This window comes from Gekko japonicus, unplaced genomic scaffold, assembly GCF_001447785.1.
Source record: "Gekko japonicus isolate JY-2015 unplaced genomic scaffold, Gekko_japonicus_V1.1 scaffold2749, whole genome shotgun sequence".
In the NCBI taxonomy this organism is placed as follows: domain Eukaryota; kingdom Metazoa; phylum Chordata; class Lepidosauria; order Squamata; family Gekkonidae; genus Gekko; species Gekko japonicus.
The window spans coordinates 109,606-137,297 of NW_015167620.1; the positions used below are offsets into that span (position 1 = coordinate 109,606).

Sequence of the window (27,692 nt, forward strand, 5' to 3'; positions counted from 1 at the left end):
AGAGAGTTTTCTAGCTATCTGTGGCATATGGTGGCCTCAACTTGCACAGGGCAGCTCTACTGAGATATACTGTAACTAGCAGTAAAGCCCGTTCTGGAAATAAATACAACGAGATCTAGAAAGAGGCTCTGGGGGAGTGCTCTGGCTTTGGGCAAACAGTGTCATTTTGCTGTGGTGACCTCAGCAGGGTATAATGACAGAGTCCACTGTTTTCTCCAGAGGAACTGATCTCTGCTCCCTGAAGAGTAGTTGTAATTTTGAGTGATCTGTAGCCCTCACCTGGACATTGGCAACAATTGTTACCCAGGATGAAATGGCTGGTTTGGAGGGTGGAGTCTATGGCATTCTACCTGTCTGAGGTCCCACCCCTCCGGTCTACCCTCCAAAGCAGCCATTTTCTCCAGGGGAAACTGATCTCTGTCATCTGGAGATCAATTGTAGCAGTGGGAGATCTCCAGGTCCCACCTGGAGATTGGCAACCCTAGGGGAAAGTCAGCTGCACAGCAGGGGGTTGAAGAGAATGGTTTGATGGGTGCTGGGCCAAGATTGGCAACAATAGTTCCCCAGGAGCAAATAGCTGGGTTGGAGGGTGGAGTCTATGGCACTGTAACCTGTCTGATGTCCCCCTCTCCGGCCTCCACTCCTCAAATCTCCAGGATTTTCCATACCTAAAGCTGGCAACTTTATCTCCTCCCCTCTCAGTAGCCTCTTATTTTGCCTTAAATTGGTTTTGATGCCAGCAGAGTGAGAAAATGCCAGAGGCTCTGGGTGGGTGCCTCATCGTAAATGCACCAAACAATTCCTAAAGATTTGCCAAAACACTACTCTGTCGACAAATTGCAGCACTTTGAATTAGCACCAGAGCTTTAAGAGCTCTCCAGCTGTCACCTGGAGACTGGCAACAGCTTGTTTGGAGGGTGGGGAGTATGGCATTGTATCTGTCTGAGGTCCTCCTCTTTCTCTTCCTCCTCCTCCTCCTCAGACCCCACCCTCAGCAGGCTTCATTCCTAAACTATCCTGGAATTTTCCAACCTGGAGTTGGCAACCCTATGTCCTTTCCAGGCAACCATCAGCCTACCTTTATTCCTAAAGATTTTCCAAAACACTACTCTGTCGATAAATTGCAGCACTTTGAATTAGCACCAGAGCTTTAAGAGCTCTCCAGCTGTCACCTGGAGACTGGCAACAGCTTGTTTGGAGGGTGGGGAGTATGGCATTGTATCTGTCTGAGGTCCCCCTCTTCCTCCTCCTCCTCCTCCTCAGACCCCACCCTCAGCAGGCTTCATCCCTAAAATATCCTGGAATTTTCCAACCTGGAGTTGGCAACCCTATGTCTCCCCCCCCCCCCAGCCATGCAGTGAAGTCCAATCAGCTTCCATATGCAAAAGACCTTGAAGGTTCCATATGCAACTGACATTCCAACTGCCTTGCGGGGAGGGGGGTGAGTTTGAGGTGTGGAATGCAGTGAAGTCCAATCAGCTTCCATATGCAAAAGACCTTGAAGGTTCCATATGCAACTGACATTCCAACTGCCTTGCGGGGAGGGGGGTGAGTTTGAGGTGTGGAATGCAGTGAAGTCCAATCAGCTTCCATATGCAAAAGACCTTGAAGGTTCCATATGCAACTGACATTCCAACTGCCTTGCGGGGAGGGGGGTGAGTTTGAGGTGTGGAATGCAGTGAAGTCCAATCAGCTTCCATATGCAAAAGATCTTGAAACGCTGGGCGGGACTGCACAAAGCAGCCAGTCAACCCAGCCAGCGTCTTCTGACTGACAGTTCAAGCGTCCATACACTAAAGGAGTGCATTTTAGAACTTTGGCACCCACTATTCAATTATATATAAGGAGAGATTAGTCTCAGAACTACTGTAGATATTGTTCTCCACTCAAGTAAAGGAAACACATCCCCCAGTGAAAGTTACTTTTATAGCTATAGAAACAGGAAATACAAAACCTAGCTTAGTTAAGGGAACAGAGCTTTCGATCCAGGAGGAAGTATCCCAGCAGACTCCCTGTCTACAATGACTAAACTTAAGGGTGTCAGCTCTTGCCCTTTCTCTCACACATCCTTATCCCAGCCCTTTTTTTAAGCAGCTCAGGACAGTATATGTAGTATTCCCCTCTTCCGTTTCATTTTCACAGCAGCCCTGAGATGGTGGATTAGGTTGAGAGTGACTAGGCCAAAACTGCCTGCTGAACCCTATGACAGAGGGAAGGTTTGAACTCAGATCTCCCCTTGTCTTAAGCAAAAACCTCTAACAATTACTTTGACTCTTCCCAGTAAACTCTAACACCTTAATGAAAAACAAGCCCCAGACCAGAAAACACCGTGCCTTGATCCTCAATAAGAACAAAACAGCACATTTTCATTTTTCTTCTTCTGTCCTAGTATATCTGGGGGCCGCGGTGGCTCAGAGGTTAAGACACTGAGCTGCAGACGGGAAGATCTGTAGTTCGGCAGTTTGAGACCCTAGTGCTCCATCTCTGGCCCCAGCTCCTGCCAACCTAGCAGTTCAAAAGCAAGAAATTGCAAGTAGAAAAATAGGTACCACTCCGGTGGGAAGGTAACAGCATTCCATGTGCCTTGGCGTTTAGTCATGCTGGCCACATGACCATGGAAACGTCTTCGGACAGCGCTGGCTCTTTGGCTTGGAAACAGAGATGAGCACCGCCGTCTAGAGTCGGATTTGACTAGCTTTTGAGCAAGGGAAACCTTTACCTTTACTTTATCCTAGTATAACATATCCAACCGCATACCACATTTATCCAAAAGGAAGATGATACTGGTTGTAAGATGGCTGCCCCACCCATGTTATATGCAAAACTTTTTTTCCTGGGAATAACTGTAATGTGTGAATTTAAGACACCTCACTCTTTTTGGTGTTGTACCTTAAAACGTAGACTTGCATTTGAGTAAATATAGTACTTACTAGAGATACAGGGACAGGCTGTTCTGAGGAAATAGGATGGGAACACAAAGAAGCAAGGTCACCTGACTCACATACAAAAATGATTGTTGACAAACATCTGAAGTGTGCTTGCACACAAAATCTTATACACCTTGAATTAAACTTTGTTGGTCTTAAAGCTGTTGCTGGACTCAAACTTTGTCCAACATCACACTAAAACACTGTAGACCAAATGTAAGAATCCAGGAGTTTCATAGGTTCATCAATTTTTGTGACAAATGGACATGTATATAAACTATGTATATTTCAATGTATGGTTTTTACATGTGTGTGTATGTATTCATTCATGACTTTATGGGAAAAGATCTATCTCTAAACTATGGTATACATTAAAACCATGGCAATGTATCTGTTGTTTTAAAGGAAATTTCTGGCCTCATCATAAAGAAAAGAAAAAGAAAGAGCAGTTTATTTCCCCAGGCACTATGGCCTAGTTTCCACAGAGCAATAACCATACTATTTTAGTTTTTGCTTCATGAGCATCACCTCACTGGTATTTTCCCCATGGGCAGACAAAATTTACAAATCTCATAAATTCTCATTCCTGGTATTTGACCAGTGAACATAGGAAAGTCAAAAATCTGGGATGTAAAGATTTTAAGAATAAAACAACAGATTCAAATAGGATATGAAAAAGGCAGATAATGGTTTGTTTCAGAACATGAGCAATTTCCTCCCAATTGTTATTTATTTCCTTTTTTTATGGGGATCCCATAGTTTTCCTCTTTTCCATTTTATCCTCACAGCAATCCTGTGAGGTAGGTTAGGTTGAGAGTATGTGAGTGGCCCAAGGTCATCCAGCAGAACATGGATTCAAACCCGGGCACTTCCAGATCGCGTTCTGACAATCCAGCCACTATACCACACTGACTCTAAAACAGTACAGCCCTAAACAACGTCCTTCTCAGTATATTTCACCACCATCTGATGTAGCATTTTAGCCTGAACTGAGCCCCCAAATAATTCATCCACACACAAGCAATCTACTTTCATAAAAGGCATGGCTCTATCTAAAGTCTACTAAATTGCTACTCTAATATGAAGTCATTCTCCTCTCATGGGACTCTAGAACAGTTAAGTTTGCACAACAGCAGCCCAAACTGGGAAACTCAGAACCTTAAACTGAGGTAGCAAAGACATCAGCAGAATCTTGAACCTGCTTAGTGACTCAACCCTTCAGTGACTCAGCTTAAAACTCCGTGGATCATCCATCCCATGGCCTGTAAAACTCAAATAGCTTCTGTAAGCAAAACCAGTCTTTGCCTTGACTTGCCGACATCTGGCCATGTATCCAGTATGAACTATCTAAGCAAAGTGATGTAGATTCTAGTTCAGCTCTACAGCCTGTAGGGCAGTGGTTCTCAAACTTTCTGAAGTGGAACCCACTTTGAAACATACTTCTGGGACCAACTTGCAAAGTGAAGTCCATGCTATTGTCCCCTCTCCATCACAAAACACCAGAATTTTGCATCAGTTAAACCTGAACAAGGTTATAATTCATTATTAGTATTTATAAATATACAGCATTACTAAGCAATAGGTTGATTCAGGTGGGTAGCTGTGTTTGTCCGAAGCAGTAGAATAGCAATAGGCTGTATTTCATGGTCTTTCCACACATTGGGTAAAGGTAAAAGTTTCCCTTGCTCAAAAGCCAGTCGAATCCAACTCTAGGGATGTGGTGCTCATCTCTGTTTCCAAGCCGAAGAGCCAGCGCTGTCCAAGACATTTCCGTGGTCATGTGGCCAGCATGACTAGATGCCGAGGCGCACGGAACACTGTTACCTTCCCACTGAAGTGGTACCTATTCATCTACTTGCAATTTCTTGCTTTCAAACTGCTTGGTTGGCAGGAGCTGGGACCAGAGACGGGAGCTCACTCCGTCATGCGGCACTCAGGTCTCGAACTGCTGAGCTACAGGCCTTCTGGTCCACAGTTCAGCGTCTTAACCACTTAAGCCACCACAGCCCTTCCACACATTAGGCAAAGGAAAACACAAATTAACTCTTGAGCCTCCTCTAACACCCTGTTCCTCCTGTCCTCTGAACCCACTGGGGAGAAAGTCATGAACCACTTTTGGGTCCCAATCTACAGTCTGAGAACCACTCCAGGGCCTTCTGGAGCTCAAGGATATCCAGGCAAGCCACTTGCAGTGGCCTGAACCTGGCTTTTCTATTTCATCCTTTGTTGTAGTAGTGCAGAGCCATTCCCCAGTCACCACTTAACAATGTAACATGCAATGCTGATAAGGCGCAATAGTTAAGCAGTGTGGTATTCAAATAGACAGTACTGATGTGCAGAGCTATTCCCCAGTCACCACTTACCAGTGTAATATGCAAATGATGTGCAAGGCTATTCCCCAGTCACCACTTACCAGTGTAATATGCAACTGCTGATGAGGCACAATAGTTAAGCAATGTGGTATTCAAATAGACAGTGTTGCAGCCAGCATTTTCATAACTGTGTCAGTTACTTAATTGGCCTGTTCTACTGAAACACAGCAGATCAGGAACATACAGAAGCAGTGGCACCATTATGAAACCTCTATTTTTAATCTTCTTGTTTGATCTCTCGACCCTTCATTGTCTTGTTTTGTCCTTAAAATATGCACTCTTTCTGACTTGGTATGCAAGTTAAATCGGCTAGTGTTCAAATGAAGCTATGTTGTACCTACCCCCCTTCTCTTTCCTCAATGAATATTTTATTGCAATTTTTCTTCTTTTCAAAGGAAATGATGACTATCAGAAAACAGACTACAAATTGGCTTTTGACTCAATGCAGGACTGTAACTTTCACTATGGTGAAATAGGTATGCCTGTTTTTAGCTGAATCAGTATTATTGGGTCATAAATCTTTTCCTCTCTTATTTGTTTCCTGATAGTTTTACAGGTAAGATAATTTAACAGTGATAAAAAATTAGCATGCAGCAGATTTTGCAGCACTTCCACTTGAGATACTTACTACCTCCTGGGATGATACATATGGGAATAAATGCAGCAATGTATTATTGTCCCGGGTAGCTCCCTTTCTGCACCAACACAGAAGGAGAAAAGGTAGCCCAATTTTCAGCATAGCTGAAGAGTCACAGAAGGCACTTAGGAAGGAAGCTAAAGCTGAAATCTTAAGAACACTTTCCTGGGAATAAGTCCCACTAAATAAAATGGGACTTACCTCTGAGTGGACCTGCTGAGGATCGCTCCCTAAGTTATGCAATTCCACCCACCTCATAGAAATAGCAGGCACAGTTCTGCATACAAAATATGTATAAACTTGAATCATTTTTAACTTCCTCAAAGTCATACCTTGCCAGACAGGACCCTTTGTAATCACATAGGAAAATTAGCAACAACATAAGTAAATATCAGCTATTTTAAAAGATACAGTTAAGCAGGGGTCATTTCGTAGAAAAAGAGCTAGGGGAACTAATTAGCATAACTCATTAGCATATGCCACACCCGCTGACATCAGGGGCCCGGCGGTGGACCTGCAAGGCCGGCGGGAGTGCGAGGAAGCCCCGGCAAGGCCCTCCCTGGCCCCAGGCAGGCAGGGGTGGGGAGAGGAGGGGAGGAAGCAACGTACCCTCCCTCTTCTCCTGCCTCCTCCTGGCTGAATGAGGGCCGGAAGCGGGGCGGCCGGAAGCAGGGGGCGGGGCTTCGTTGTGTGCCCCGCCCCCCGCCCGGGGGAACTGCGATCCCCCGCGATCCCCCCCGAATCGACCTCTGCAGTTAAGTAACAATCAGGAGAACTGTCCTTCCCCTGCTTTTCTCAGAACCTCTCTCAACTGACAAGCTTTTTTTCTCCAACTGCCCTCCACTCAACATTCTGAGCTCAGCCCCGTCCCATCATGGGAGCTATCTGAACAAGCTTGCAGTGGCACCTTACACACTGGCTACATCTTTAATATATTATTTGAAGGAAAAATACTTGCTCAGATCCTAGAAACCCTAGAAACCACGGCTTATCATAGCTCCCAGGTTTGTGATTCCTGTCAAGTGGATAGATTTAAATGATGTTTTCAAAATTCCAAATCACATATTTCCTGAAGAAGTGTGCAGACTAACAGTTGCTATAACAATTAAAAATATCAGGTTTCAAGTATGACAACTTATTAATAAAGTCATGTTTCTCATGGTATAATCTGATCACACAGCTGGACTCCTGGTACAGAATACACAGCTCAGCCTGTAGATAGAAAAGGCTTACAATTTTGGGAGACGGAAAAGCCAATTCCAGTCTGGTCACTATAGTGATATGGAAATGTGCTGTCTCAAAGTAAATGATTTTTCTTCATATAAACAAAGGTTGTGAGTAGTTGTGTTGGTCTTCCAGCAAATTCTAAAAACAAATTGTATAATTGTATTAGGACCAATCAAAATCGTAGAAAAGAGCATGTGTCACTAATCAGTATGCAAGCTTTTAAGTTCTCTAGAATGTATCATCAGGCTGGATGTTCAGTACAAAAAAAAAAAGGAAGCAAGGAGGGAAAATAGTGGTGGCAAAGCTCAAATTCTGCAGTTGCGGTTCTTAAGTGGAAAAGAGGATGCACTGCAGATGGCACTTTATTAGTTTAGATGTTCCTGAGTGCTAAACAGGTTTCCAGTTGCACTAAGTTGCCAGGACAAAGAAGATGAAAAAACATGGTACTCTCTCTTTATGAATGTTCTGCAGATAAAGGAGCTCTAAGCCATAGTTCTGTCAGAGCTATTCTTGAAAGAGCAATTCTTGAAAGAGCTCTCTCAGCCCCACCTGCCTCACAGGGTGTTTGTTGTGGAGAGGGGAAGGAGTTTGTAAGCAGCTCTGAGACTCTGAGAGAAGGGCGGGGTATAAACCTAATCTCTTCTTTTTCTTCGTCTTCCCCAATTTTATCAAAATGAAACTTCTGTCTTTCCAAGCCAATGTTAGTACTTTAAATCGACTTTAAAAAGTCGAAATTTCTCTCTTTGAAGTAGTGGTACTATGTCAGAGCTTGCTGTAAAGCACAGTTTTAACTACTCCATGTCTCCTTATATTTTGTCACAGCATATGGGCATTGCCTCACTTTCATTTTTCTTCTTTTGAATATTCATGTGGATTTTTATCCAGTTTGCAGCAACACGAAGATAGCAAATGTTTCAACTACAAAAATATTAAGTCTTGCTAAACATTAACTGTAAAGGCCACTTACTAGCACTTTATGATGTGCTCTACGTTTATATTTATATCAGTTGTTTTTATCTGTCTAAAAAATTTTTATGTAAGCTACCCTGAGCCCACTTCGGTAGGGAGGGAGGGAGGGATATAAATTAAATAAATAAGTAAATACATTACACAAATCTGACAGAATTAATTCTAAAATGTTTTAACACTGCTTTAAAGTGCTAAAAATGAAGTAAAGACATTTTCTGATAAAATGGCAGCAAAGTCCAGTGTTTTATTCTTAGCAGGCCCTTTTCTGTGTTATTAATTTGTCTGGTATATGCTAATAATCTTATTTTTGACACCAAAAGTAAAAATGTGATAGCAGAGCCAAAGCCAAAGCCAACATAGGCACCAACGTGTTGTATATTAATGTAATGTCCCGATATTAGTCTAATATCCTCTTTTTTCATGTATTGCCAAGAAGAACATTCCTCCTTAATCACTTGGAGAACATTTGGAACTCCATATCATCCAACTGAAATTTTTTTTTAATGAAACCTACAAATGTTTAATTCACTGCCATGCATTTATAGGAGGTCTGTCATACAAAAGATGTCAGAATAGAATCCTGTAAAAAGAATGTCTCCTTTTGTATGGTGTACCGCATTAAGAACTTCAAAACTGCACATGCCACAATAACTTTTTGATCTCTGCTTAATTCTTATTACATTTCCTGAGATTACAACAATTAATTACTGCAAAACAACAGACAAGACTTTCATGAAATATCTGCCTGACTCTGGATAGACACCACTAATTCATTGGTTTAGGTCCAGACTAGATTTTTCAGTGTCAGACTGAGGTCAGAAGACAGGCTTAGCGTGGTCTGGCCATGCTTCTAATTTCAGAGTTTTGTTCAGACATCCCATCCTTAACTTCCTGCACCATGCACACACATCATGGTTAACCATTCAGACTATTGCTGCGCAGTAACCACGGAGCGGTCAGTTGGGGGGCACCCTTTTTTATGTTTTTCACACATGCACACAAGTGCATAGTTGAAGCGCCGGCTCCTTTTTGACAGCTCCACAATCCCTCCACCAAATACTGTGATTGTTGGTTCCTATACAACTGTATTTCTATGCCAGAAATCACTCCCTTTCCCACATGATCTTACTCCCTTTCGCATTAATTTCATTGGGAAGTTTTCCCTTTTCCTCTCCCCATACAACTTTCCCATCAGAGCAATATTATGAAGTGGCTTGGAGTAAAGTTCCGGGGTTGGAATTCTGGCCACTGATATGGAAGCCTAAATAGGGACTATTTCCACTGTTGTCCCACCCCAAGAAATGCAGAAAGGGGCTTTTTTCTTGAATCTGCTGCTCAAAAACACCCCCCAGGGGCTCCTGATCTGAACGAAACGTTGTGGCACATAAAAGGACAAGCCCTCACGACACTGCAGTGAAGATCTGCTTATGCACATATTGCTAACTGATTTTTCTTTTTTTAAAGGAGCGAAAATGGAAAAGGTTCAGACTTTTCTTCCAGCTTGAGACCACAATGGAGAGTTCAGACAACCAGAAATGCTGGGTGAAACCAGACAATCCACATAGACCTTGGACTTTCTCCGGTATCAGAATACTCTGATTCAGGGTCAGGTGAGAATGGGAGACCAATGACTGGGAAACAGAATATGGATGCTGCTGTCTGATCATGGATTTTAAATCTGGAACAGCAATGACATCAGATCAAACAGCTTGTCTGCCTGTGGCCTCAGAATGGAACCTTTCTGCTGCCCCTCAGTCACTGGAGCCTCCCTCCTGCCCCTGCAGCCCACTGCTCCTGGGGCTGCTGGGACACAAATAAGACGGAAAAAGTACTGTGGTACTTGCTGACAAAGGGAAAACACCCTGAGAATTTTTAAACAACACATCCCAACGGCTGCAAAGGAAGTTATTTCTTAATATGTTGAAAGAATAATACGTAGATCATACTAATTAAGCCTGGGAAACTGGGAACAACCACCAGAACCTTTAAATGTGACATTGGTAACCTTTAAATGTGACATTGTTCTCTTACTGCAGAATACTGGCAAAAAAGAATTAGTGTTCCTAGGAAGGAATGCATACCTTATGGTTGGTCTACTACTGTTTTAAAATGACCCAATGACACATCTTTAATTATGAAATCAGAACAAGTATCAGAGTCTGTACCACAGCAAAACTATCTGCTGTTTTTAAGTTGCCACACATGATCATATATATTTGAACTCCCAAGTAGCAGCATGAATCAGGGAGGGAAGAAAGCTCCCCTACGTAATTCATGGCAGTTAGCAACTGCTTTCATATTAGGAAACAAACCTGCACACTGGGAAATCATCAGACAAGTAATCATACAACACACGAGGTTTCTGAACTGCATTGGTCACATCAGGTCCCGTCCCAGCCGGTATTTCATTTCCTGGAACTGACACAGTATCACTGCCTGAGACTCTCTCTGCAACAGTTTCCTCTTTGCTTGTTCTGTCTTGCTTAATGTTAACTGAAGTCTCAGGATCCTTGCACTTGCTTTTTTCACAATGTCCCAAGGACTTCCTCGCCTCCACAGAGGACACCGATGACAGGGAGTGGCAGGTTTCTTTCCATTTTGAAAGCTTGTACCGCTGGCAATTTAAAACACGGTCTTGAGGCTTAGCTGGTTCTTGCTTCTCTTCTCCATTTGTCTGCATAGCAACTTCAGTGGTGATCTTACTGGAAGACTCATTTTGTTGAGTGTTTGAGCTAGTCCTTTTTCTCATTCTTTTGGGCATTTTGGCTCTCTCTCTCTTTCTAACCAGGGCCCAGACATTCTCATCTGACGTTGACGAATCGGAAGACACATTATGCAGATGGTTCCACCTAGTACTAATTTTGGGGTGCACATAGCTGTCCTTCTCTTCCCTTTGCTTTTCTGCGTGTTCACTGGTCTCTTCAGCCTCCTTTCGCCGCCTAACCCTTCGTTTCAACAGTTTCTTACCAGGCTCTTTATGAGCAGAAGTCAACACTGTGACCGGGGCTGAGAGTTCAAACTTATCTTCTGAAATATCATGCAAGGCTGGAGATCTAAATAAATCAGCAAGCACAGGAGATGGATGGGAAAATGATAAAAGAGAGAAAGAGAAAGCAATAAAATAAGAGATAATGAAATGAAAACAAAATCATGATTTAAATAGATGGGAAATGGAAAAAGGAGTGACACAATGACAACTGAAAACTAGATCTAAGCATAAAACCATGAAAAAGGCTAGAAAAAAGCAAAAGCTCCAGATCACTAGATTAAGAAAGACAGTATCAACCAGATTAGGAAGACTTATTTAGCACATACCTACAGATGTCCTGAGTAGAAGGGCAGACCGATAACCGTGATTGGCTCCTGGGAGCTGTCCCTGTGGTAGGGCTGCTTGCCTGTTGAAAGAAGTTAGATAGTTTGGAATCTTTATCCACAAAATAAAGAGTAGATATTTTACTGCTTTTCCACATGATTAAAATGGAAATAATTTGTACAGCTATTCATTTTGCTTTCATATACACAGAGCCTCACACAGTACAGGAAGCTTCTGCAAAAACAAAACCTTTTTGAGGAAGTAAGTATGTTCCAGCAAAGATAGCTGTCATGTCACATACTGCTTTTTTATATTTTTTTTAAGGAACAAACTCTCACAAGCTAGGGTTTCACTTTGCAGCTGGGCCTACTTGTTAACAATCTGAAGGAAACAGCAGTTCATTTCTGTTTTAAGCAAAATTTGACAATGACAAGGCTTTTTGTCAGAACAAAGTGAACTGCACTGACATTGTGCTGAGTGCGTAAGGTCTGAGGCAGAGTCGTCAGACCTTTACAGTGTGGGAAGACAGAAGCACAGTGAATATTAAAAGCCTATTTTTAAAATGCATCACTGAGGCAATCAAGTTCACTTCCAGAAACTGAATGAATGTGAAATTGACAAGCCCAAGAAGGTCCAAAGTTCACAGTGATGCTCAACAATGTCTATTATGGCCTCAAACACCTGAAGCAAAACACTTTCACTGTGTAAGCAAGTCCCATCACAAGACTGTCACAGCAATTTTCAGACCAACTAACTGAGTGCAAATCATATTTTGACTGGAAAATAAGAAGGCTGTTCTGTTCTGGCTGGAAACTTGTTGGCAATATTGTCTTGCACAAAAACCAAGATAACGTTCCTAATTATCTGAACAGTTAAACAGCCTGGGTGTTTATTTTTATGCATAAAACACATTACTTGCAAGTCTCTGAAACTGACTTCAGTCCTTCTTGATACATATCTTGTGATTCGTCAGGATGATTTATATATATATATATATGTTGGTTATTTCTTTTTAATTTACACAATTTACATCCCATCTTTCTGCCCTCACAACAGCCACCAAGGCAGCTAAAGCATACATAATAAAATAATATTTTAAAACCATTAAAACCAACAGTTTTGGAGATAGTTTAGTATACGCTGCTGTACTGGATAACACTGATATCTTAAATGTTAGGAGAGACTGCTAAAGTGAACATCTTGATTGTATACAGGCAAGAAAATTAGTAATTTTGTCATGCTGAAGTGGCTGAAGAAAAGGAAGAAACAGATGGGGCTATATAGTACTGCAAGGCATAGAAGATCAAATAGTCAACACTGCAGCGGTATTTTCTTACTAGTCTTGTCTGTATATATTAGGATATGTCTATTTTAAAGTTCCGGATAACTTTTATTAATTTTGAAAACTACATTTTAAAATAAAGAAAAATATTTCTCTTTTGCATCTTTACCACTGTTTTTAAAGCTAAAATGACAAAATGTACAAAAAGGGAAAGCCGGTATGAAATAGGAGTAGGAAATATTCAATTTCTTTTGCAGTCTTTCTCTCAATGTTTAGTTTGTGCACCTTATTTTTAAATAATCAAATTATTTTGTGGAAAGTCCACTCAAAGTTCTCAATCACTATATTTTACATCCAACTTCCAACTGCTATCAAATGGGCCATGAGATAATGGGGTGGGGGAAAAGAAGGAGGAGGAGGAAATTGGATTTATACCCCGCCCTTTACTACCTGAAGAAGTCTCAGGTAATCCCTTCCCCTTCCCCTCCCCACATCAGACACCCTGTGAGGTAGGTGGGGCTGAGAGCTCTCTCGAGAACTGCCCTTGAGAGAACAGCTCTGAAAGCACTTATGACTGACCCAAGGTCACATCAGCAGCTGCATGTGGAGGAGTGGGGAATCAACCCCAGTTCTCCCAGATTAGAGTCCATGCTCTTAACCACTACACCAAACTGTCTCTCTGGAAACAGTGAGGCACTCCTCTATTGCACCTGAATGTGCTCAATTGAGATTCCCCTCTACAAGGAACAATTTGTACTGAATATCAATTTTTGTAAGTTGCTTTGGAAACTCAAATGGTTATTTTCATCACATTATTTAAAATATGTCTATTCAACAATAGCAGCTAAAAAGATTATGGACACATTTTTCAACACTTCCCAGAAAGGCATCTGTGACGGTCTGCACAGAAAAGCAGGTTTTAAAATGTTGCTATTTCAGAGAGAATGGGGTATCAGGAGTTAATCTGCCCTGGAGTTGAGAGCTTGTGTGACTGGTTGCTCTTCACACTTTCTGATTGGTCAGCATCAGCTGAGAGCAAGTTTAACATCAGCTGTTCAGGAGGAAAATGGTTCTTTCGTCTTTGGTCTTTGGGTCTGGAGTGAGCAAGCTTCTGACAAAAGAAGGAATAACAGGAATCAGTGTTCTGACAGGGTTAGTCAGAAAGGTTCTTCTACAGTTAGAAGAAAACTACTCTGAGGGAGAAGTGTGATTCTGAAGCAAAAAAAAAAAAGACAACCCTCCCCCTGCTTTACACAAACAATTACTGGAAGAGAGATTTGGCTAGAGTGATTGGGTTGTTAAGCAGTAACTACCAGTCACGCCAAATAGTAAAGGGTTATTGCTTCCTGGAAAAAGGCAGGATAATCCCTACCAGTATAAAAGGCTTGTGTTCTGAGGAGAGCCTAGGTCTGTGGTAAAGGGGAATAAGCTTTAGTCACCTCCAGTGTTAGTGGAAAGCTGTAATTTTCTAAGGGGAGAAATCTAGAAAAGGAATACATGCTATTTGGGGGCAACTCAGTCACTGAGGGGAACTAAAAGGTTTTGGCAGGAAAATCTGCCTGTGAGTTGGGAAGTGACTGGGGTCTGTCACAACATCCAATCCTGTAACAGCTCTGTATGTGTAGATCATCTTCTGTGGACAAGCACCAATGCTCCCTCTAAGCTGTGGAGTCTTGTGAGCAAAAATTCTACTTTGTGAGCTACTGGCATTAAAGTTGTGATTTGGCCACTGCATAACTTAGTTTGCTCTGGAGCCATCTTTCCTGAGCAAAGACAAAAGTGTGTGAGCCGGAGGCTAAAAAACTGTGAGCTAGCTCACACTAACTCAGCTTAGAGGGGACACTGACAAGCACCCTTCTCCATACATTGACAGTACAGATGAACATGTGTATTTATATTCATATCAAAATGCCTATCCAACACAGCCTGGTTATATTTTTGGATGGCAATGGGGATACACAGCTGCATAAGAGGGTCATCAGGTATAATGAATGACTAGCTTGCCCATGACTATAGCTAGATGACAATAGTCTTTCAAACCTTCCATGCACTATAGATTTTAGTATCTGTAGAAAAGAGTAGTAAGAGTTCTACTATAAATGTAACTGGCTTGGAGATTACGGGACTCAAGATGCTTGTCAGAAAAACAGATACAACTGAAACTGGTCATAAACTTCACAAAGGGAACGTGTTAAATAATGTTTAAGAGAGCCTGTTCAACAGTGAGTTGACTATACTCAGCCGAACATTTGAAAGTAACAAATTTTGCTTTCTTATAAAAAATATAAAGTCAGGCATTCTTTAAATCTGTGGAACAAGAAGTGAAATTGCTACTTTTTATCACTGTCAGTCTACATACACGTACATCAAGAAATTCTGTATTGTCAACCAAATGTGTCATAGTGTGTGATACAGAGCACATTTATTCTTTTCTCAATATTTGTGATTGGTTATGGTAAATCATTTGGGAGTTGGACACACTTATCCAAAGATACATTTTTCATATAGCAGCATTTTATTAGTTTATTTTTGTCCTAGAAAACAAGACTACATAAAGACAGAATACCCATGTTGCCTCCTGCAGCTTTTTGGACTACTTATTACTTCATTATTAAGGAAAGGATTATCTGCCTCTCATTCAAACTGCCAAAATGTGCACTGGGCAAACAACTCAGAAAAGAAAAGCCATGATATTTCCAAATAGAAAAGATTTCTGCATTGTAAATTCTGCAGTCCCTTACATACTTTTACACCTTCTCTACTAAGAATTTCAACAGGAAGTCATTATGATTAGAACATCCTCCATCCGTGTATATACCTTTAGTGACATGTGGCCCCCAATCACGGATACCTAAATATGTGGACTGTGGCCACATGGACACTAAGCAGATTGGGAGACTCCTCAGGTTTGCAGAAAAATCTGAAATGTTTAAATTTCCCCAAAATTCCTCAGCTTTTAAAAAAAGTGTGATGGAGCTCAGTGGCGGATGCCAGGAAATGCCACTGGGAAATGCATTGGGCCCAGCCATGGTGGCAGAAGCCAGGAGATGTTCTGGGCCTGGCGGTGGTGGACATCGGGAGCTGCTCCATGCTTGGCAGCGCCAGACACCAGGAGCTGCTTGGGCCTGGCTGCAGCATTGGTGGATGCTAGGAGCCACTCCAGACGCAGCCACAGCATCAGTGGATACTGGGAGCTGCTCAGGCCCCAGGCACAGTGGCAGCCAACACTGGGAGCTGCTCCAAGCTTGGAGCAGCTCCCAGACACTGCCACAGTGGCTGTACTCCAAGGTGGGCAAGGTAGCCTGGACACACGTGGGGGGGGGAGGATAGGATTCCTCCCATGAATTTCGCACTTCCCCGTGTAGTACTGTATTTTGTGCTCCTGAACTCCAAACTACCTATCATACACAATCCACATACTAACACACAGAAAATATTTAAAATGAACTAGTTTCTGTACCTGAAACGTGACATTCTCCACTCAAAACAGTATCAATGTTTTATCAAAACAGTCATTTTTCCCCTTTCGGTTTCAGGAATGAGCTTAAGGTGTTGGAAGCACACACTTTAGCTAGGTACGATGTAACAGCAAACAAAGTTAGAGAATTATTTGATGCTATTTCATTAAGGGCACCACATGGAAACAACACTATGTCATGCTACACCCTTCCTCAGGCGGGGGGGGGGCACTCCAGATGTCACAGTAGTTTTAATGTCAATGAAATCCATCATGCCACATGAACATATAAAACTAAAACTCAAATGAAGCATAAGGAAATACACAAGGATGCTGGGACTAGCAGGAGAAAATGCAAGAAATCCCTACCATTGATTAAAATTACTTATGGAGAAAGATGTGATTTGACATGAGAATGTAAAACTCCCATAAAGTCCCATTTAATGAACTTCCATAGATTTTATCTCTAGGATACTGATTTTTAATAAATGATTATAAACAGCTGTAGTAACAAAGTTCTAGTTAAGCAAAAAGCTGTAAAAGGCCATTGTGTGATTGACACCAAATTGAAAGGTTGTTGCCGTCTTTGATAAACAAAAATGACTGGAAATGCAGCCAATGCAGCACAGCTATGGAAGACCTATAGGCAGAACTGATTGTTGTCGTAAGTGTCCATTTAACATTTCATCACTGTGTAGGCTGTTCCTGGATTGGGAACACAAAGGGCTTCTCTTTCATGTGGGAAGTGGCATAATGAACTTTAAATGGAATGTGATGTTTGCTTAAAAAGACATTATTTTTAGTGTGCCATTCAAATGAAAATTACACTACAGGCCTGCTACATCAGAGCAAATTATTTCAGTTGTGTAATTAAAGACAATAATTCAAAATTATATTTTATGACAATTCTCTTTTAAAAGGCAGCCTATTTCTTTACAGGAACAAGGACTGGCCTCAGCAACAGCTCCAACTGATTCTGAATTTTTGAAAATGGTTCGTCATAACTTGATATGCATATAAAGCTGTACACTGCTGAAGCTTGGAGACTGGGTGGATTTGAGGATAGCTCATCAGCCCGGTCTGCCCCCTGACAGTTTCCCTTTCACTTGACAGGCTGGGCTACTAATTGCTTGAAGCTAATCAAGAGCGCTATAAAATCGCATGAGCTCTCAGAGTCCCACTGAAGCCTTCCCTCTGCTCCATCCCTGCTGCTGCAATGGTGCGTGGCTGAGGAAATTTCTGCTGAGCATAATTTCTTAATACCACCAGTCCTCCTGTCTTTGGTTGGCTACTATCTACCACTGTCCTGTCACATGTCCTTTCAGGATGTATACTACAACTACAGTTTATGGAGAATGCTGAGGAGCAGTATCAGAAGATTGATAGATTGCAATAATGAATGCACTGGGGTGCTCCTGCCTTCCCTTCCTCCCCCCCCACAAACAGAGCAAATATTGTGGAAGAGGGGTGCCAAAGCTTCCTCCACTCCTACCAAAGCTGCCAGAGCTTTGTAGTGTGCTGAGATCAATGAGTCAAGGACTCTTCCTATTGAGTTAGATGAGCTGTGGTTGGAGTGGGCAATGACTTCTAAACATGGCCAGAAATGCTGGGGAATTTCAGACAGGCGATATCTCCCGGTAGGGAACCGATTCTCAACCGGGTTCTGGTCTGTCATTTCATACAGAACCCGGTTGAGAATCGGTTCCCTACCAGGATCTGACCCTGTTCCGGTTCAACTGAAAACGGAAGACTCCCGGCTTGAAACCGGGAGAAACTAGGTAATGTGAAATTCCCCGCTGTCTTCTTGTTTTCACTTTATATGGTCTGGGCAGAGTTTGGTCGTTTAAAACAGGTGCCAAAATAGATTTAAAAAATAATTTCCATGAAACGATGCTGAGAGGTTCAACAAAATACAGCACAGACAAAATTTGTGCATGAGGGAGTGTGCAAATGTTAAAGGAAAGAAATGTGCACAGGGATTTTTTTGTGTTTAAAAGACATAGGATTATGGTACAGGGGAAGGAAGACATATGTGTCAAATATTAACCATGATGCCAAGAAGACAGAAAAATATAGTACAAAAAACCTTGTGACCGATTTCCCACAAGCTGCTGCAGCGCACTGGCTCTTCCCTTTGCCCCGATCGTATGTGACAATTTCACACTAAGTGTTGCGCGGCTGCATTTTGCCCCGCAGCTTCGCCTGATTTTCCCTGCCTCTACTCAATCCTCAAAAAACAGGATTGAGTAGAGGCGGGGGAAATCGGGCAAAGCTGCGGGGCAAAATGCAGCCGCGCAACACTTAGTGTGAAATTGACACATACGATCGGGGCAAAGGGAAGAGCCAGCCCGCTGCAGCAGCTTGTGGGAAATGGGCCTGTATGTACTTAATATGACATTATGGCTCAGAAAAGAAGAGGAGGCGGAGGAGGTTGTTGCATTTATACCCTGCCCTTCACCCCAAAGGAGTCTCAGAATGGCTTACAATCCCTTTCCAACCCATGGCCACTGACATTATTTTAGAGGAAAATGTAGCCATGTAGAAATTGTTGCAAGGGCCTGATCCTGATTGGGTCCTCGCTGCAGCAGCAGGTGATCTTGTCCCCCTCCCCGCATGCCTTTTCAACTGCCAAAAGAGCTGAGTGGGGGCTGTTTCAGCACTTTGAAAGGTACAGAGGGAAGAAACAAGATAGCTTGTTGCTACTGTGCCCTCACAGCAACTTTTAAATGGGTAAATTTTCCTCTAAAATTGTGTAGAGAGCCACAGGCTGGACCTGGATCCACTGTAACATGTATGTTGGTTCTAAGACCAATGAAAGGTCAATACAACAGCTGCTATCTCCATGTGCCACCAGCTGGGCAGTAGAGGAACTACATGCACTCCACCTGCTGATGTGAAGCACTTTATACAGATTGATCCTAATATACCACTGTGCATGAAAATACTTCATTTCTAGCCAAGAGATATGTGATCTAAAAACAAAACCAATCAAACTCCAAGTATTGTCCACCCACTATGCAGCTGAAAAACTAGATTACATTTTTTTCATGTTTTCTCAATCAAGTTTATTTTTTATGGCATTTAGTCCTCTCTTCCAAATTTGAAATGTAGCCTATTTTCTTCCAAACTTGTAATGCTTTCTCTTATATCCTCAGTGACAGCAGGGGGATGAGTTTCCTCGAATACTATGAGTACCAGAACAGCTTTTGCTTCCAGGCTGCCATAGTAACAAGCTCTGCTCCAGTCAGCATCACACACTGAAATGATATGCTATTTGGAATTCTCGTTGTCCAGATAAATCCGTCATATTTGTGCAGTGCCAGAAGCCAAAATAGTGTAGGAACCCCACCTCCCACCCCCATGCCTTTCTAGCAGCTTCAGCACATATACTGATGAGGACTGATAACTACATTAGGTCTAATCTAATCAGCATGAAATACATACTCCACTAACATTATTAAGCACAGCTTTTGCTAGTGTAAGTGTCCACAGTGTATCACAAAACACATCAAAAATGATTTAAAATGCTGGAGCTGAAAATATGGATGAAAGAAATAGAGGCAAATAATACATTAGAGATCAATGTAACTGTGTAAAGGAGTGAGGACTTGTTTACGTACATACATGTTGTTGGCATTAATTTTCTTTTCAAGAAACTGATTCAGTAATATTAATATTTTCATATCTGCTAGACACTGTGCACAATTTAGGGATGTGCAAGTTGCTGGTTCATACCAGCATTGTTAAAAGGGTGTGTGCTATAGAACTGTAGCTGCATGTATTCCAGTCCTTATTATTTATTACCTAACTATGGGGGGGGGGGATGTCCACATTTTGTAAAGTTGTACAGGCAATGACAGTCAAACCTTCTGGGTCTGAAGGCCATTTTGAGAAATCATTTAGTGGGCTGGGGATGGACAGGATCTGCCCCATTTTTTCTTTGTTGCTGGCCCAACATGAACATACTCTAGCAGTAGCAAAGGTGAGTCCAGTGGCTTACCCACCCCAGTGCAAGAGCCTGCTGGCACCAATGCAGCAGCAGGGGAAACTGAGGCTCCATACAGGTAGGCAACTGATGCCCAAGCTCAAGCTATCTTGAACCACGATGAACGGAGGGAGATATTTAAATAAATAAATATTGTTATTTATTAAATTTATAGACCGCCCTCCCCCAAAGATCAGGGCGATGTTTCTAACATAGAATAGACTAAGATATACAATAAATAGTAAAATTAATACAAATATAAATAACGGCATTCTCCAGATAAATTGATGGCATATAAAAATTCCTCTCCCTCCATAAGGTGAATAGTAGACTGGGCATGGTGAAGGCCTCAGCAGAATCTGAATAAAAGCTGTTTCTGTCCTAAATTGCAGGCCTGGTGGAACATCTCTGTTTTATACGCTCTGTGGAATTGAACTAGGTCCCACAGGATGCGGATGTCACTAGGTAGAGAGTTCTACCAGGCCAGTGACAGGGCTGAAAAGGCCCTGGCTCTAGTTGAGGACAGTTGGATGTCTTTTGGGCTAGGAATCACCAGTAGATTTTGGTCTCCAGAGCGTAAAGCTCTTTGGGGGGAGCATACCACGGGAGGTGGTCCTGCAGGTACATTGGTCCCGGACCATTAAGGGCTTTAAAGGTCAGAACCAAAACCTTGAAGCAGATCTGGTACTTGACTTGGAGCCAGTGCAGCTGGTGAAGCATAAGTTGAGTGTGTTATGTCATTGGGGTACCTGTAAGTACCCGCGCTACTACATTCTAGACAAGCTGTAATTTCCAGATCACCTTCAAGGGTAGCCCTACGTAGACTGAGTTGTAGTAATCCAGCCTTGAGGTGACTGTTGCTTGTCTATGTTTCTGGACAAAGTGCACACACACAAAAATACACCCCCCCTCAAATCTCTAGCTCTTTTCCAGAAGTATATGTTCATGAATCACTTATTAGTGACCATTGTTAGAAATACAGCTATTGTATTCAAAGCATGATAAATATCTACAGGCTCAATGGAATATGCATACCCATTTTAGTACCTCCCTCCATTGTATTACAACAAACGTTTAAGCACATCAAGTGTATTCTGAATTAGGTTGAAAATGTTCTTCTGCAGTTTAGTCAAATACATGTGAACCACCATAATCTTTATTTAAAGTACAATGTCTGAAAACTTCTCGTCCCCTTGAAACCAGTGGGTTTAGGGGTCACAAAACAGGTGTTCTTTGGGGATAAAAGGGGAAATTCAAGTATGGAGAAAAACAAGTGGGAGCAATTCAAATTAGCTTAGAGAATGGGCCATCCCCAGCCTGCTTGCAATACTGAAAAGGAGGTTTTCTTCTCTCTAATAGGAGACTGGCAATTTTGGTGTATGGTGTTGATTCAGTACTGGATTAATATAAGAGACATATATCAACACTGTGCACAGGCTCAAATAGCAGTGTCAATGCCCCAGAAGGAGGCTACTGTTGACCTATTACAGAGTACATGTTTTGGACAGCTGAGGCCATGGGGATGGCTACAACAGCTTCTTTTCTTTAGTGTACAAGTATATGGTGAAAGGGAGCCATCCAAAACATGTACAAGTATATGGTGAAAGGGAGCTGCGGTGGCTCAAGTGGTTAAGACACTGAACTGCAGGCTGTGGAAGGTCGGTAGTTCAGGAGTTCGAGACCCGGGTGCCGCATGATGGAGTGAGCTCCCGTCTCTAGTTCCAGCTCCTGCCAACCTAGCAGTTCGAAAGCAAGACATTGCAAGTAGATAAATAGGTACCACTTCAGTGGGAAGGTAACAGTGTTCCGTGCGCCTTGGTGTTTAGTCATGCCAGCCACATGACCACGGAAACGTCTTTGGACAGCGCTGGCTCTTCGGCTTTGTAACAGAGATGAGCACCGCAACCCTAGAGCCGGATTCGACTGGCTTTCGAGCAAGGGAACCTTTACCTTTACTCTACTTTTTAGTATTAGCTATAAACCTAAGTTTTCAATTAGAATTTTATTGGCACACCATCATCTCTCTTTATTATTTTTTAAAACAAGACCAGCTCACCAAATGTCAAGCTGATAGACATGGCCAACTGGCACAGAATCAAGTTAAAATAAAACAACTTGTTCTTTTATTGTGTGCTAAATTTTAAATTCATGCAATGAAGAACATCACAGGAAACAATCATTACTTTCTCTCCCACATCTTAATGAAGGTAACACGGTGACTGCTTTTCAGAACCACAATAAAATAAAAAGATTCACTTGCTCAAAATCTAAAAGCAAGTATCAGACCATCTACTTCTGATCTACATAATCATTTATTAGAAAGTCAGCGCAAAGCATGTAGTATCCAAAAGCCTATACAATTTAATCAGAAACTGTATATAAATTTTAAATTTCACAAAGAAAATATATTTCTTATAAAATGGCACATTCCTTTCAACTGTTATTTATTTATTTATGTTTATTTATAGGTTTGATTTATACCCCGCCCTCCCTGCTCCCCGCCCTTTTTATAGAAAAAGGGAATCCAAAGATACTTATCAACAAAGGAGGTGATCGTAGAACAACAGGCAATCCACTGACTGGCACTGCTACTGGTCAATGCCTACTTGTTGAATTGATTGCTTGGTTTCAAAAATCTTTGAAAAGCATATTTGAGGTATATTCACTACTCCAAGCCCAAATCCAAATGGTCACAAAGCAAGTCCATCTTTGTGGTAAGAGGTACACATTTCACAGTACTCAAACTTTAAACTGAAGTGTTAGAAAATCAACATATACTGTAAGAGAAATATATATTTTAAATGTAATTACCTGTTTTTAATGTAATTACCTGTTTTTATGTAAGCTGCCCTGAGCCGGCTTTGGCCGGGAGGGCAAGGTAAATATCTGAATGAATGAATGAATAAATAAAAATATATCTCTGTTAATCATTTATGGTCTTGATATTTGGAGATTTTTCTGTTCCAAGCACATATCTGTATGTGGTGAGGTAAGTAAACGTTCTCCACTGAAAACCCATTCTTTACACAAAGCTACTGACCACTATAACACTTCACTTCAATGCTTCCCTGGATCAACTGTACCCCAATATGTTACTTATGTCCCAGATTTTTTTTTATTTTTTTTTTGCTTACAGAAAGAGTTAGATAAGTGGTTGTTCGTTGGGGACTTGGGAGCAAGCCTAAAGAGATCTACTCAGAAGTAAGACTCCCAGGAAACTGGCTTTAGGATTGCAGCTATTTTTTTAGTGTGCCAATGACAATGCCCTTAAAGTACAAAGTTGCTGAGCCTATGCATTCTGCCACAATTACATTTAAAGTGGACATTTTCCCCAAATTATTTTATAACAGTCCATAATGATCTGCTGATTTTTCTTCAATGTTAGGATCAGGGGTCGTTTCGTAGAAAAAGAGCTAGGGGAACTCTTTAGCATAACTCATTAGCATATGCCACACCCCCTGACATCACCGGAAGTGTGTCATAAGGCCACACCCCCTGACATCACCGGAAGTGTGTCATAAGGCCACACACCTTGCCCCCAACGGTCCCGGCCGCCGCTACCGGCCTTGCAGCTCCCGGCGGTGGACCTTCAAGGCCGGCAGGAGTGCAAGGAAGCCCCGTGAAGGCCCTCCCTGGCCCCAGGCAGGCAGGGGTGGGGAGAGGCAGGGAGGAAGCAACTTACCCTCCCTCTTCTCCTGCCTCCTCCTGGCTGAATGAGGGCCGGAAGCGGGGCGGCCGGAAGCAGGGGGCGGGACTTCGTCATGTGCCCCGCCCCCCGTACCTCACCCGGGGGAACTGCGATCCCCCGCGATCCCCCCCGAAATGACCTCTGGTTAGGATGGAGTTTTTAGTTAGTGATCTTTTGATAGTGGGGAATCAATCTGTGCTTCTGAATCACACAAGAATCATAATTTGATGAAAGTGATACCAGTCACTGACGGGCAGGAGATGATGTCACTGTATAAAACAGAATTGTTGGTTGACTAAAGATGAAGCACCTTGAGTATGGGGTCTGTTTCTGGGGATCTAATGTGGGATGGTGGATCTGCAAGTGCAAGACTTTCATTATATCTATATATGCAAATAAAGCAAATATTACAAATATGCCATAAGTCTCCAATGTTCTTCCATCGAAAAGGAACTGGATTCAGCAGTGTTGCCCTTGGAACTTAGAACCACTCGGGAAGTGATAAGCACATAATGGTATTTTAGTAACAACAGCCATTCACATGATAAAATGCCAAGTACTCTATAATCAGGAAGAGAATTGACACCTTCCCACTCTTCTATCACCAGTGCTGCAGATTCACACAGTGCCCAAGCAAGCTCTTTTTTGTGAACTTGCTGTTGGAAGATAATTCAGAAGAAAGCACCACTTTGTTTGTGCTCTCCTTTGAAGTGTACTTCCCTTGTATAAATGAATATCTACAGAAGCAGTAAATACAGTGCATGTGGGAACAGATTTACAATAGCTTGCTAGGCTGATAGGTTTACTCCTGCTTTCACAGACAGATAGTGGCTGCCATGCCTCCAGGTATAAAAAGTTACTGTAATGCAACTCTTTGATGTAGTGCTCTCAACTTCATATCTTGTTCAGCAGCTTGGTCGGGGATGTTTTGTGGCACCAAAATGCAGCTATTTCTCCCCTGCTTACTCACTTCTTCATTTTCATTCAGACTCAGGAAATTAATTTTTCTCTTTGAATGAACAGAGTTGTTGTTTTCCCCCCATCTGATCTTTAGGCTCCCAATGACTATTATTACAAACCATATTAATCTCCTTCCCTAATCTCCTGTGTCCTTGGCACCACATATATTACCAGAGGCTGAGCATACTGTATGCAACCTGCTTTTAATGTTTCAACATATATGGCATTATATTATCAAGAGTTCACAAAATGAATGGAGAAGATACAGCAAGTCAACATGTCTCGGTGAGGGGAGGGGTGAGCCTTGTGTGAGCGGGTTCTTGCAAAGCTTTCAGATCCATTTTGCCATTTAGTCCCGCAGGACATTGAATTCTCCCAGCATGATAAATATTGTTATATTATTTTACACTTTTATTATACACACACACTTATACACATACTGATATATTCTAAGCTACCCAGCTGATGGTCACGAGAGATGGGTATAAGTTTTAAAATAAATAAAAGTACATTTTAAAAAAAAGTTAGACCATGTGGAGTTAAATCAAAGTATGGCCAACCTCTTGCCCTCTGGCTAAGTTGTTCTCAGATATTGAATCCAGGGCTTTTTTTTTCAGAGGAATGAATCAGAATGGAGTTCTGAAACCTCTTCAATAAAATTATTTTAAAAATGTTTAAAAGTTCATGAGTTTTCAATATCCAGACTGAAAACTTTATTTCCCTCTTGAGAGTTCTGGTACCTCTTTGTTTCAAAGAGAGAGAGAGAGAGAGAGAGAGCGCCCTGATTAGATCCTTCCTTGTTGTGAGTTCATTGTACTACAAGGGATGGTGCCTGCCAGATTCAAGTGCAATATCTCCACAATAGCCAAGATCCAAAGAACCAAGAAAATAATTTTGTTGGGGGGAGGTGGGGCTTGGACTCATCTTTCTCAGACAGCAGCCCCACAAGAAACTGAGCAAACCAAACCAAACAAGCCCCCCAAATGCAAACTGCAACATGGCACATAAGAGGGGGAGAAAGCCAAAATGCCTCTGGGCATTTCCAGCCCCTCTGAGTACACCTAAAGTAGCTCTTTGAATCTCAGTCAATATCTCTTTATAGAGGGGGAAATACCCTTATGGAACAATGCTGGACTATAGCCTCCTGCTCCTCCATTCAATATTTCTTCTGTTCTTTCACATTCTATTCTTTTCCTTCCCTTAATTTTTTATAAGGTTTATTCTGTCAAATGTTTTTAGCTTTTTTGTAAATAAAAGAGGCATTTTATATTTAATATCATAGGTAGATTCAAGAATTTAGCTCCAATTTTATGAAAATAAAGCCTGTGACTACGCACACAAAATTTAAAGGCTAATAAGCCCGACAGAGACTAAAGCCAACGTATAATATAAGTATTAGAATTCAACTGACAGAACTGAAGGGATCTGTTTTAATTCAATCCAACTTCCTAGAGGTTTTTTTGCATTTATTAAAAATGATACTTTGCCCTTCAATGTACTCTTTCATCTCAGCATCTCAGGGTATTTTACAAGCTTTAATTAAGCCTCAAAAAACCTCTACCATAACTCTGAAACTACTCTTTATCTTGCACTATGGTGCAAAGAATTAAAGCTTAGTTAGATAAATTGGAACTGGGGCTCAAACTACATTCTTGCATTGCTGGCTGTTCTTAGTTTGTTATAATAGAATGACTAAATCCAGACAGTTGTTGTACAGCAAGTGTTTAAGGCAACATGCAGCAAACACTGTTATCACTACATGTCAAAAAATACTATGTTACAAATCCCAGCATTAGTCTGTTGTAGCAAAAAGAGTTCTGTGACACCTCAAAACTTTTATTTATGGTGACATAAGCTTTCATGGACATCATCAGACACACAACATACACCTTGTACAGTGTGCGCGCACACACACAAACAGAGGTACAGAGAAAAAAATTGGAAGCAGCAGGAATATGAGACCATAAAATGCAAGCTCTGTCTCCTTTCTGATGAGCAAATGGATACACATCCTGGAAATAATGCCACTCTTCCTACGGTGCTAATTTAAAACCTAGAGAGAATTTATGTTGTTGGGAAGATACCCGAATCTCAAAAGGTTACTCTACATTCAACAGGATAATTTTCTGATGATTTCTGGTTAATTTCATTCTACTTTTGATATCTTTTTCCCCCCAGTGGTGACTTTGAAGTCGGCAGCAAGGTGTTTTGGGAAACTGACAAGCTGTCCCACTGGTTTCAGAGTGGTGTACCTTTCTGTGTCAGATATATTTCCACTGGCCTGTTTGTCCTATATGAACAGTTGCAGGGCATTATTGGCAGGTGAAGGCACAGATAACACTGGAGGGTGTCCAGGTATCTCTCCTTAAGAACATTCTATTTCGCAACATTCTAAATTTGGCCCCTTTAGTGTTAGGCTGGAAAAACTGCCACTCAGAAGACACTGGCTGGGTTGACTGGCTGCTTTGTGCAGTCCCGCCCAGCGTTCCAAGGTTATTTGCATATGGAAGCTGATTGGACTACACTCCATTCCACACCTCAAATTCCCCCCCCCCCCGCAAGGCAGTTGGGATTTTCAATTGCATAACATACCTCATAGGGGAGAGGAGAATGATGTCAGCTGCCCTTTCCCTAGGCAGAGGCTGTGGGGGTGTGTGTGTAAAACTGAAGACAGACAGGCAGATTAAGGTTGGAAACTTCCAGGATATTTTAGGGATGAAGCCTGCTGAGGGTGGGGTCTGAGGAGGAGGAGGAAGAGGGGGACCTCAGACAGATACAATGCCATACTGCCCACACTCCAGACAAGCTGTTGCCAGTCTCCAGGTGACAGCTGGAGAGATCTTAAAGCTCTGGTGCTAATTCAAAGTGTTGCAAT

General features: G+C 42.0%; 1 protein-coding gene across 1 annotated transcript in view; it reads right to left on the bottom strand.

Moving 5' to 3' along the window:
- The window catches only part of MARCH1 (membrane associated ring-CH-type finger 1), a 126,453-nt gene that overhangs the window by 43,469 nt on the left and 55,292 nt on the right, over window positions 1–27,692 (bottom strand). Inside the window, exon 3 of the mRNA XM_015414024.1 lies at window positions 11,448–11,527. Coding sequence (XP_015269510.1) covers window positions 11,448–11,527 — 80 coding nt within the window. The remainder of the gene's footprint in view (window positions 1–11,447; window positions 11,528–27,692) is intronic.